Source organism: Colossoma macropomum, unplaced genomic scaffold, assembly GCF_904425465.1.
Source record: "Colossoma macropomum unplaced genomic scaffold, Colossoma_macropomum, whole genome shotgun sequence".
Classification (NCBI taxonomy): domain Eukaryota; kingdom Metazoa; phylum Chordata; class Actinopteri; order Characiformes; family Serrasalmidae; genus Colossoma; species Colossoma macropomum.
In genome coordinates this window covers 14,307,887-14,319,957 of record NW_023494803.1, presented here as the reverse complement: position 1 = coordinate 14,319,957, position 12,071 = coordinate 14,307,887, and the positions used below count along the sequence as shown (strand labels likewise).

General features: G+C 40.3%; 1 protein-coding gene across 1 annotated transcript in view; it reads right to left on the bottom strand.

Annotated features, from left to right (window-relative positions):
* LOC118823465 (alpha-(1,6)-fucosyltransferase-like) overlaps positions 1-12,071 on the bottom strand; it is a 52,409-nt gene that overhangs the window by 21,647 nt on the left and 18,691 nt on the right. The window contains exon 4 of the mRNA XM_036593106.1: positions 4,906-5,143. Coding sequence (XP_036448999.1) covers positions 4,906-5,143 — 238 coding nt within the window. The remainder of the gene's footprint in view (positions 1-4,905; positions 5,144-12,071) is intronic.

The following is a 12,071-nucleotide window of genomic DNA, read 5'->3' as shown; positions in this document are numbered from 1 at the left end:
GTGGTTAATTGGCAACAGGTCAATAACATGATTGGGCTTAAAATAAGCATCCCACAGAGGATTCTTTCAGAAGTAAAGATGAGGAGGTGTTCACCTCTCTGTGAAAGACTGCACGAGCAAATAGTGCAACAATTCAAGAATAACATCTCTCAACATAAAATAGCAAAAAACTTTTGCTTTTCATCATCTACGGTACATAATACCATTAAAAGATTCAGGGAATCTGGACAAATCTGGACAAAAAGGGACAAGGCCGTGATCTTTGGGCCCTCAGATGTCACTGCATTAAAAATGGACATGATTCAGTAGTGGATCACTGCATGGGCTCAGAAAAACATTGTCTATGAAAACAGTTCAGCAAGGCATCCACAAATGCTAATTAAAACTCTTAAACGCAAAGAAGAAAGTATATAAAGAAACAGGATCCAGAAACCTTCTCTATGCCCAAGCTTATTTAAAATGGACTGAGGGGAAGTGGAAAAGTGTCCTGCAGTCCGACAAATCAACATTTAAAATTCTATTTGGAAATCATGGACACTGTCCTCCTGGGGCTAAATACCACTCAGCTTGTTATTAGTGCACAGTTCAAATGCTAGTATTCATGATGGTATAGGGATGCATTAGTGCACATGGCATGGGTGACTGGCACATCTGTGAAGGCGACATTAATGCTGAATGATGTATACATGTTTTGGAAACATATGCTGCCATCCAGATGACGTCTTTTTCAGGGAAGGCCTTGTTTATTTCAGCAAGACAAGGTCAAACCACATTCTGCATGTATTGCAACAGCATGGCTCTGTATTAAAGGAGTCCGGGCGCTAAACTGGCCTGCCTGCAGTCCAGACCTGTCACCCACTGAAAACATTTGGCATATCATAAAATGAAAAATACGACAAAGAAGACCCCGAACTGTTAAGAAGCTGAAAAAATAGGAAAACATTTCATTTTCAAAACTATAGCAGTTCTCCTCAGTTCGGGGTCTCCTTTCTCGTATTTTTCATTTCATAAAGCGCCAAATGTTATCAATGTTGACAGGTCTGGACCACATGCAGGCCAGTTTAGCACCTGGACTCTTTTAATACGGAGTCATGCTGTTGTAATACATCCAGAATGTGGTTTGACACTGTCTTGCTGGAATAAGCAAGCCCTTCCCTGAAAAAGACATCGCCTGGATGGCAGTATGGTGCCAAAACATGTTTTCAACAATTTCAACATTTGATATGTTGTCTTTGTTGTATATTGCTTTACAAACATGGTTTTACATGATTTACACATCATAGAATTTTGTTTTTATTTACATTTTGCACAGCGTCCCAAATTTTGGAAATGGGGTTGTATTTCTCTATATTCAATATTCTATATTAACTGTAAAATCTCATTCCCTGTTCATATTCAGCTTGTTTTGTTTTGTTGACCGGAGGAAGATGTGTTCCTTTTGAGTCTTGATTCTTCTTAAGGTTTCTTCTTCTTGCTCTTCAGGATTTTTCTGTTGTCACTGTCGCCATTGGCTTGCTCATGGGGTCTTGGACCCAGATTTTCTGTAAAGCTGATTTGTGACAATGCCTGTCGTAAAAAGCGCTTTATAAATATGCTTTGACTAGACATGAGTTCACAAAGTGGGTAGGCTGGCTCTCCTTCTCCCCCATCATCACACAGCAAAATTATACAAGTAGTAGTGTAGCTGTGTAGTGTGTAGATTCAGTTGGCTCTAGCATTCAACAGGACATCATTTAGGCCAAGTAAATTTGTCATACCAAAGAACAAAGGACAACATAATAAGGGAATTTAATGTATGGAATACTATTCCCAATATAAGGCTTTTGTCAGTTCCTTCTGCATTTTTATAGATTTGTATCTTGTAGGAAGCATGTGATAGTAGGAGAAGGAGGGCCATCCTACTAGCTTAGAAAGAGTAAGGCCAATTACACTCTCTTGGACTCACAGCTACAGATGGCTTTGGCATTGCTTGAGATTGAGTTTGCCATCTCTTGACCTCCACAGCTTGATGCTCACACCACTTGGGAGCCCCCTTTGGGTATATTTTGCAACACTCACCATCATGTTCGTCAAAGTTTCTTCTTTGTTAGATACTTTGCTTGACAGTAAATAAGGGGATATGAAGCTAGCAGATAGGAATTAGCTACAACTAAATTGGGGGAACATCTGGTAAAAAAAATAGTAAATAGCTGTCTTATCAAAAAAAATCAAATATTACAAAGTTGAAATGTTGAAATGAGTTCACATCTGTCTGCACTTAGACCTCTCCACAGACTTCACATGGCAAATAAGGTGACAAGTGTAGAAGGACATGAGTTGAAGGGGGCATAGTTGCAGCTTTCTTACCTCACATAACTTGAATACTCATCTGATTCGCTTAGCTTCCTGCTGGAAACATAGCTTTCCCAAAAGATGCCAAGGAAGTCTCTCTAAGTGGGTTAGTCAGCCACTGTTGTCAAATTCCATGCCTTACTGCTTTTGTGGTCATTATCAAACTGGTCCCACTGGTCATCAGAGACCATAGACTGAGCCCTGGATATCATGGGCTAAAAAGCAGAGCAGGGTAAAAACTGGCTGTAATGACCCAGTGATTTGAAGTGAAGTTTTTTTTCAGGATGGTTATACGAGGCTAGCAGCAGAAATAACTGAAAGGGCAGGCAAATTACTTCTAACAGATCCATTAAATAGTGGCAGCCATTTCAAGAAGAAGAAGAACAGTTCTCCTCTGAAAGAGAAAGACATAGAAAGGGACTGTCTGTCTAGTCAGCCTCTCAACCTATGGATAATGCTGGTCAAAAAACAATTGTTTATATGTATATAGAAGAGTATGGATAAAGACGGAGGAACTCAATGGTTTATTTTGTAAAACTGCCATGAATAAGAGGACTAACTGATCAGACTGAGGCAAATGTGCATGGCAGAGTGTCAGCTGTTAACTTACTAGCTCAGTAGGTAATGCATTAACCTCCATCTGGATCTATTTTTCATATGACTTCTAGCATGCTAATAATACAATGTAAAGGGAACTAATGTCAGCAAGCTAAAAGTAGCATTTTGTTAAGAGTATGTGATCTGGTCCCCAACTAGGCCAGTAATGTTACTAACTGTGATTGGTTTCTCAAGCAATTCTTTTATCCAGTCACTGAGGTTCCTGCTTATTAGGTCTAACTTCATCATGTTGGCAGGAAGTTTGAATGGAATGATTTCAGACTGTAAGTGGTCTGTTTGGGCCCAGACAAATGTGCTGCTTCTGCTGTGTTAGTAAAATGTAAGTGCTTTGGTTGCCTTTTTTTAAACTTTTATTTAACCTTTAGAAGTTAAGACATATTACATACATTTTGCTATACTTATGCAATTACATATGTAATTATATAGTGTTGCATTTCCCTTCAATCTACAGTCAGATTTTTCACTTTGTTTCAGACAGAATTCCTTTGCATGTTTTAATGAGCTATGGGTAAGGTATATCAAATTACACCATGTTTTGTTATTTTTAATATAATACTGATAATGAGATAACTTCTAAGGGTTAACCATCAGTGAGGTCCTGTGAGGTTAACAGCCTCGTCTCCCAGTCAGGGATACACTGCTCAGCCTGCAAATGCCTTCAGTCAGCTCCTAATGACATGTCAGAAAGTCCTCCATAGTGGGACCATTTACTGCAAATAGTCTCAAGATGCAGACCATTGTTTAAGTGTGACACAATGTCTGCAATTTAAGTGATAACCTTGTTTACCCTGCAAAGAAAGAACCAGCATTTCTCTTTTGAAAGTTGTGAGACTTTATGTATTAGCCTATGCAGGTACATGTATTATAACACATTTTTTGTATGTTTGCTTACTTTGAATGATAGTAGATTTGAATAAAGGGCAAAAAACATCCTCATGAATGTCTGTCTGGTTTAATTCAAATACTGAACCATTTTGCTTTATTATGTAACAAAGAGATAAACCCTAACTGTAACCCTAGGGAAATCATATTTAACTGTATCATGTATTTGTAAATAGGGCTTCAAAAACCAAGTATTTTTATAGCTGGTTATAAAAAAGTTATAAAACATTAAATATGTAGATTATAGTTATAGTTCTTCAGACTGTAGCATCATTTAACCGGTCTCAGTGTGCTAGTTTACAAGACAAGCTATGTATTAACAGGTTTCCAGGACGAGCAGATGGCATTTTTTATGTCAAAACTATATATAAAAATGATTTGTTTTTTAAGCTATTATATGTAACAGGACAAGCTGCTTATGTTAGTAGATAGTTATGATAATAGCTAATGATTTTTTAAGTAGTTTGCTAAATACTTCTAATTGACAGAAACAGGGACTAGAATATTCCAGTGAATAATGTTGGAAATAGTAATATGATGAGCTTCAGTAATTTTTGTAAGGGTAACGTTAGCTCGTTCTGACAAAACATTTACAATGCGAACAATGCATCCAGAGAGTAGTTTGGTTTGTCAGACCACTGGCAAAGAGGGAAAGCTACTGTTTACAGACAGTTCTACTGCTTCAGAATGTAACGTTTTGCTTCAATGGAAAACTAAATCAGACTTGCATATGTTGTATAAGACTACTTTATCCCTTATTTTGAGAAAATGCTCCCAAGCTACACTTCTCTTTTAACATTCAGCCACATCTTTTTCTTTCACTATCCGCTCACAGGGCGACACTATAAGTATATTGCTACCCTTATCAGGTTGTATCACGTCGTGAACTCACACTAAGTTGAATGTCAATTTGGAAATGTAAAAAAAGGTTGACAACGTAAATATCATTATGGATAATGTCGAAAAATAGTGTCCTAACTGTAAAATTCAGCCACAGCAAAACAAAATTTTTATGTATGACTGAAGAGAGCTTTTTGTGTATTTGGTAATCAGATATGCCTGGGTGGTACTGACCAGACCAGTGTCCCGTGGAGGTTCCTGTGCGGTCAGTGCAGGTATCACTGACGGGCTTGAAAACAGTCTCCCATCCGCCGGTGGCATAGCGCCAGTTCTGCGATTCCAGAATAAGCGTACGCTGCGTGCCGTAGGCAATCATGAAGCAGTAGACCACATGATGCAGCTGGCAACCATAACCACAGCCCTTATTGATGTTACACACCAGCTTCCGCGCCTTACTGCAGTCTGCTGGGTTCTAGACGGGGACAGACAAAAAGAGAAAGAGTGTCAAAGAGAAAAGCCCTTAATAATTCAAGATTAAAAATTTCTCATTTATTTTCTGACACATGATAAATTATTTTTGGACTGCCATTCTTTCATTGAACACATTATTGTTCATTAAGTTTACAAGTTTTTTATGTTTTAAACCTTTTCTCCAATAGTTTTTTTGCCTGACATCACCTCCCCATCAGAGAACTATTAAAACTTTTTTATTTGTAATGTATTCATGAGGGAGGACATGTAAGCATAAAGAAACAGACAAACAACGGTAAGAGAAGGAAAAAAGACTGATAAAATTACATAAGAAAATAATTATGACAAAATAATCAAAAGATTTAATAAGAACCAAACGTTAACAACACTAATAGTGTCTGTGACATAAAAATTAAGTCAAGTCAAATGGCTTTTATTGTCATTCCATCTGTGTACAAGTACACAGTAGAGCGAAATTATGTTCCTCCAGGACCATGGTGCAACATGGAACAAAATAATACAGTACAGACTAAGTGCAAACGTGCAGACGCAAGTGTGCAAACATTAAACTAGAAACAATACAATATATACGATAAATAAAACAGAATGTAGACCCAGAAAACAGACAGGACAGTTCAGCGCCGACACAGCACTCATTTCTGAACATGAGGTAGTGAGGATAAGGTGAGATATTTTTTTCGAGTGACAGCATCAAAAGAGGTGCGTGTGAGTGTAAAGTACGTATTAACCACACGAGGGGGTTTTCTGTTTCAGTCCTTGTGAGTTAAAAATCATATTGCTTACGGAACAAAGCTGTTGCAGAGTCTGGCAGTGATGGCACAGATGCCCCGATACCTTCTACCAGACGTCAGCAGAGAAAAAAGTTTCGATGGGGTCGTCCACAATGCTGGTGGTTCTGCGGATGCAGCGTGTGGTGTAAATGTCCGTGATGGAGGGGACAGAGACCCCAATGATCTTCTCAGCTGTCCTCACTATTCGCTGTAGGATCTTTCAGTCAGAGGCATTACAATTCCCAAACCAGTTGATGATGCAGCTTGTTACGTCCATAGGACGTATGTTTTGTTTTGCTTGCTTCCCTTCCTTTCTTTCTCTCTCTCATACTCTCGCTTATTAGGAACCCGTCCACTTGTGCGTCTGATTGGCTGGAGTCCCGTAACGAAATTTCATCTGATTGGCTGGCTGAAATTGCATGGAGTATATCTTCGACGGCTGCGCCGGATGTCATGGAGGCTTTCCTCCATGGCGGCTTGGGGCGATTGTTTTTAGATCTGAACCACAGCTCAGCTTGTTTGTTTTATTGCTAGCGATTGTCTACTCTCCTCCCAAACGGAATAGCTTAGCTTTACCTCTTGTTCTATACCCAGTTATCTCTGCAGTTAAACTGTAAGCTCATGATCTGTCTCTGTAAATGTTCACTCTTATGCCGACCAGGTTGTAGGAGTGGGTGCCATTTCTTTTGACCTTGTTTTCTCCTGTTTTTGATATAGTTAGGGAGTTAGGAAAGACTGACTGTACTTTTGTTTCTTTATGTTTGCATAGGTAAGTTAGTTCTCTAGCATCTCTAGCTAGGCTGGTTATGTTTATTGTTTTGGCGCATGCCCACTCTGACGTTCTCCTGTGTCGTATACACATAAGAGCAGCATAAAAAGAAAATAACACGATTTGACCTGTTTAAACGTCAACTGGCTCTCTTTTGTCTTTTTTTATGTTATGATCATCTCAAACCCCTAGACAGGTCGTAACAAGCTGCTCCTGTTGATTTCCACAGCAGAGACACTGATGTTCAGCAGGGGGTGGTCACCTTGCACTCTTCGGTAGTCAACAACCATCTCCTTAGTTTTGTCCACATTCAGAGACAGGTTGTTGGTTCTGCACCAGTCTGTTAGCTGCTGCACCTCCTCTCTGTATGCTGACTCATCATTCTTGCAGACCTACCATGTCATCAGCAAACCTGATGATGTGGTTTGAGCTGTACTTTGCAGTATAGTCGTTCGTCAGGAGAGTGAACAGCAGCAGACTAAGCACACAGCCCTGGGGGACGCCGGTGCTCAGTATGGTGGTCCTGGAGATGTTGTTACCGATCCTGACTAATTGAGGTCTCTAAGTCAGGAAATCCATTACCCAGAGCCTCTGAGCACTCTGCCAGGTATGCTGTCAGATCCTGGGGCTTTTTGTGGGTTGACTCTGTGTAGAGCTCTCTGCACATCAGCAGTGGACAGACACAGTACCCATTGATTTGGAGGAGGTGTGGTCTTCCTCGCCGTCGTGCAGCTCTGTGCTTCAAACAGAGCACAGAAGTTATTCAGCACGTCTGGAAGGGAGGCATCACTGTCACAAGCAGGTGAAGGTGTCTTATGGTTGGTGATGGCCCAGATGCCCTGCCACATGCGCCGTGTGTCAGCAGTGTCTTGAAAATGTTCATGGATTTTCTTTGCGTAGGCACGCTTTGCCTCTCTAATGGCCCGGGAAAGCTTGGCTCTTGCTGTTTTGAGGCCTGCCTTATCGCGGGTTCTCAGCAGCATGACACCCCACAGTCATCCATGGCTTCTGGTTGGGGTGTGTTGAGATGAGTTTGGAGACAGTAACATCAACATCATCAAATGCACTTGCTGATGTAGCCAGTCACTGATTCTGTATACTCCTCCAGATTGATGGAGTCACCAGAAGTTGCTGCTTCTCTGAACATCTCCCCATCAGTGTGCTCAAAACAGTCCTGAAGAGCAGAGGTAGCTCCTGGCGGCCAAGTTCTCACTTGCTTCTGGTCCGGTTTGGCACATCTGATGAGCGGCCTGGAATGAGCATCACAGAGATGTGGTCTGAGTTGCCGTAGTGGAGGTGGGGCTCGGAACTGTACACGCCGGGGATGTTTGTGTAAACAAGATCCAGCACATTAGCCCCACGGGTTGCAAAGTGCACATACTGATGGAATTTAGGGAGCACTGACTTCAGATTAGCATGGTTGAAATCTCCAGCGACAATAAACAGTCCGTCTGGGTGTGTGTTTTGGAGATCACTGATAGCGCTGTACAGCTTGTTCAGTGCGGCGTTAGCATTAGCACTGGGAGCTATGTACACTGCTGCTATGTACGTGTGCTTTCAGTGTTGATGTAAACACACAGGCCCCCTCCTCGAGTCTTACCGCACAGTTCATCGTCTCTGTCCGCCCCGCCAGGCTGTTGAGCTGAATGGCTCCAGAATCCAGAGTGGAGCTCGTCATCCATGTCTCCGGGAAAAACGAAAACAAAGCAGTCTCTGAACTCATGCCGGGTAGCCCACTGGATCTGGAGGTAGTCCTGTTTATTTTCTAAGGAGTAGACATTTAAAAGCATGATGTATGGCACCGCTGGCCGCCTGGAGTTAGCCTGTAGCCTAGCACACACCCCCGCTCGTTTGCTGCGCTTCCGCCTCCTCGCACACTGCATTATCACTGTTGTACAGAGATAGAATTCCTTAAGTATGTGTGTGTGAGTGCAATAACTAAGGGGAAAGAGTTTGTTTAATGATTATAAAGATATTTTTATGTACAGGGTAGTTTAGAACTGGGTATTGGATCTCAGTATACTCACTTCTCTAGTAAAGTTGATTTAATGGGACACTTAAAAAGCTGTAAAAAGTTAATGACTGGTGTCCAGATCAAGTCATATTGAGTGTTTTTGTGTTTGATGGAAGCAGATATTTTTTCCATAGATATATGATCCATTAGTGATTTTTTCCAGTGAGTGACAGTAATGGCATTTGTTGACTTCCAGTTCACAAGGCTCATTTTCTTGGCGATAGTTAGAGCTGTGAGTAGAGCGATAGAGGTTTCCTTTGTCATACTGATTGCTAACGTGTCTCTTAACAGACAGCTCTAGGGACAGGGGGATAGTGATATTGAAGCAGAGTGCTAAAAGATTGCATTTCTTGCCAGAAATGTTTCTTTGGGAGTGCAGTGCTACATGGCTGACTATAATTATCTGTGGTATTCTGTGTGCAATGTGAATAGATTTCAGAGCTGGTAAATCTCATTTTAAATCTATTTTGTCCAGTGTAATATATTCTTTGGCTGATTTTATATTGTACGAGCTGTAGATTAATACTTGTAGTCACACATAGATTATTTTTGCATATCTGTAACCAGAAATCGGCACTGAGAGTGATGGAGAGATCTTTTTCCCGTTGTATAGTTGGCAAAGTTATTTTTAGGTCTGGTTTAGACACTACTTTGTATATTTTTTGATAAGAGTTTGGTTGGAAAGGATCAAAGGATCAAAAATCCGAGATTGTGAGGGCTTTTAAACTTCCATGGGTTTTTGAATTCTGTGGTCATTTTGAATCTGGGTGTTTTTTTCCAAGTAAAAATATGACATAGTGGTATCTAAGGAAGTTGAACAGATATCATTGAGAATAAGTAATTAACTTTGGCCAATATTGGCATTTTGATTATAGCTATTCTACCTATGAGGGAAATGGTTTATCCACATTCGGAGCTCATCACTTACTGTTTTGAGAAGGGGGTGTAATTAAGACTGGGTAATTCTGAAAGCTGTGGGGAAATTCAGACACCCAATTATGTGATGAAATTAGTGTTTAGTGGAATAGAAAGTGTCTGAATTGGACCAGTTAATCGAGTCTCCAATAGTTTTAATTGAAAAAATGACTGTCAGTTGTCAATTGTCAAACACCTTAAATTCAAATGAAAAGCAGACACTCACAGTTTTAAATAATATAAATAGTGTACCAGTGGGTGTGGAGCTATTCATAATTCTTTGCAGTTGTGGTTTCTGTTAATTACCATTTATTCTTCATATTTTACATAAGTTCTCTTCACAAAAATAAGTTGTGTAATAGCATTACTTTTACCAATACCTATAAAACTGCATGTTGCCAATATGGATTGATATTATAGGCCAGGGGTTGGAGAAAATATCTGCAAGCAAAGGTCCGGAACATCATAATATCTAACTTGCATCATGATTCAGTGCCACATACTGTATACTGAAGTAGCCTAGTAGGTATATCAACATCTTATATATACCAATCAGGCATAACATTATGACCACCTCCTTGTTTCTATGCTCACTGTCCATTTTATCAGCTCCATTTACTATATAGATGCACTTCATAGTTTCACAATTACAGACTGTAGTACATCTGTTTCTCTGCATACTTTTACCCTGTTCTTCAGTGGTCAGGACCCCAATGGATCCTCACAGAGCAGTTATTCTCAGCACTGCAGTAACACTGATGTGGTGGTGTGTTAGTGTGTTTTGCGCTGGTCTGAGTGGATCAAGGAGGTGGTCACAATGTTATGCCTGATCGGTGTATATAATATTTCAACAACATTTATTGTCAGTTTTGTCTTTTTAGAGCATGCCATGTGAAATAACTTTCCTCTGGCTCACTTTCTTCTCTGACTGCAGTTTCTTGCCTCGTTTCTCCCCTGTGTGTGCGTCACTCACTCGAGTCTCAGTGCTCATCGTAATGCACAGATCTGATTGGCCGAGTAGCGTCTCGTGATATTTTCAACGCATAACAGTGCGATTGGTCTGTGAGTTTCCAGGGCCACAAAAGCGGTACTGTAAAGGCTAGAAAAGTAACTCCAATTAAAATAAGACCACCCTGTCGAAATTACATAATTCTCCATAGTTTATCGGTTATTGGTCCAGGTCCGCACAGGACAGCGTCTGGGTCTGGACTCGGACTGCGGTCCGCCTATTAGCGACCTCTGTTATAGGCTAACCAATAGAGTGAGAGGACATAAGTATTCAGACACTTCTGGTTTTGTTATTTAAAATACTTCCAGCACATACACCCCTTAGCACACACATATAACATCTTTTGACACTGCACATATACATATGAACAAACAGTATGCATTCGTATGTAAAAAAATCTAATAAATTGAGTTATTTTAGCTGTTGTTTGGCGTCGTTGTCTTGTTGAAATATAACAACATCCCCCCAAATTCAGTTTCTTGGCCATATTAGAGGAGATTAAATTCTCCTCTAATATGTTCCAGTACATCGCTCCCCATCGTTTCCTTTGATGACAAAGTAGTGATGGGCCAATCCACATTTATGCAGTTCCGATCCAATTCCGATACACAACTGCCGATACTGATACAGATTCTGATATAGAAACTCTTTTTAAAAATCTGCAAAAAAATCTGCAGCTTTTGCAGATGCTCAGCATGGACAAATTAGTTAATTACTGGTGGAAGCCCACCCAACACCATCCCCCCCATTTCAATACTGTTTTTAATATGCCTTTATTGATGTGCACTTGCCACTTCCCCTTAAGCCAGGCAAACTGTGTGATTTTAGCCTGTTTTTAAGCCCGATTTGGTCGAAGGCGACTGAATTTTATGATGAATTTCAGCTTCATTAGCTGTCGTTTTTACATGCAGTGTGAAGAGGATAGCGAGGTCCGTTTAACTGCTCCGATGGACTTCTGATATTCTCACTAGTATGAACAGTCTCAAAACCACTGCCCTAACGCAGGTAAACACATGTACACTAACAAAATAATTGCAAAAAGGTCTGCCTTTGCGGTACAAAAGTCTGTGTATGCCAACCTTATTTGACTGAACTGAATTGTGAGGTATAAATGTTAATATAGCAATTTTTTTTTTTAACTGTCTTCATAAAATAGGCTATGGAGAGACCGTACTGTTCTACACATGCACATCACACCAAATGACTATTTGTTAGCTACATTCTGCACTGTTTGTGTGCAGGAGCCAGTACTTTAATTTCTGCGTGGTGCACTGTGTCGAAAGCAGGGAGCCATTTGAGGTTCAGTCTGTAGGGGCTGTATTTCATGTACAGTGTGAGTACATATTGCAGTCTTTGTACAGAATGGACAATTCAAAAGTGCAATGTGAGCTGACACTTTTTTTGAAACAAGATTTATAAAATTGCATAGTG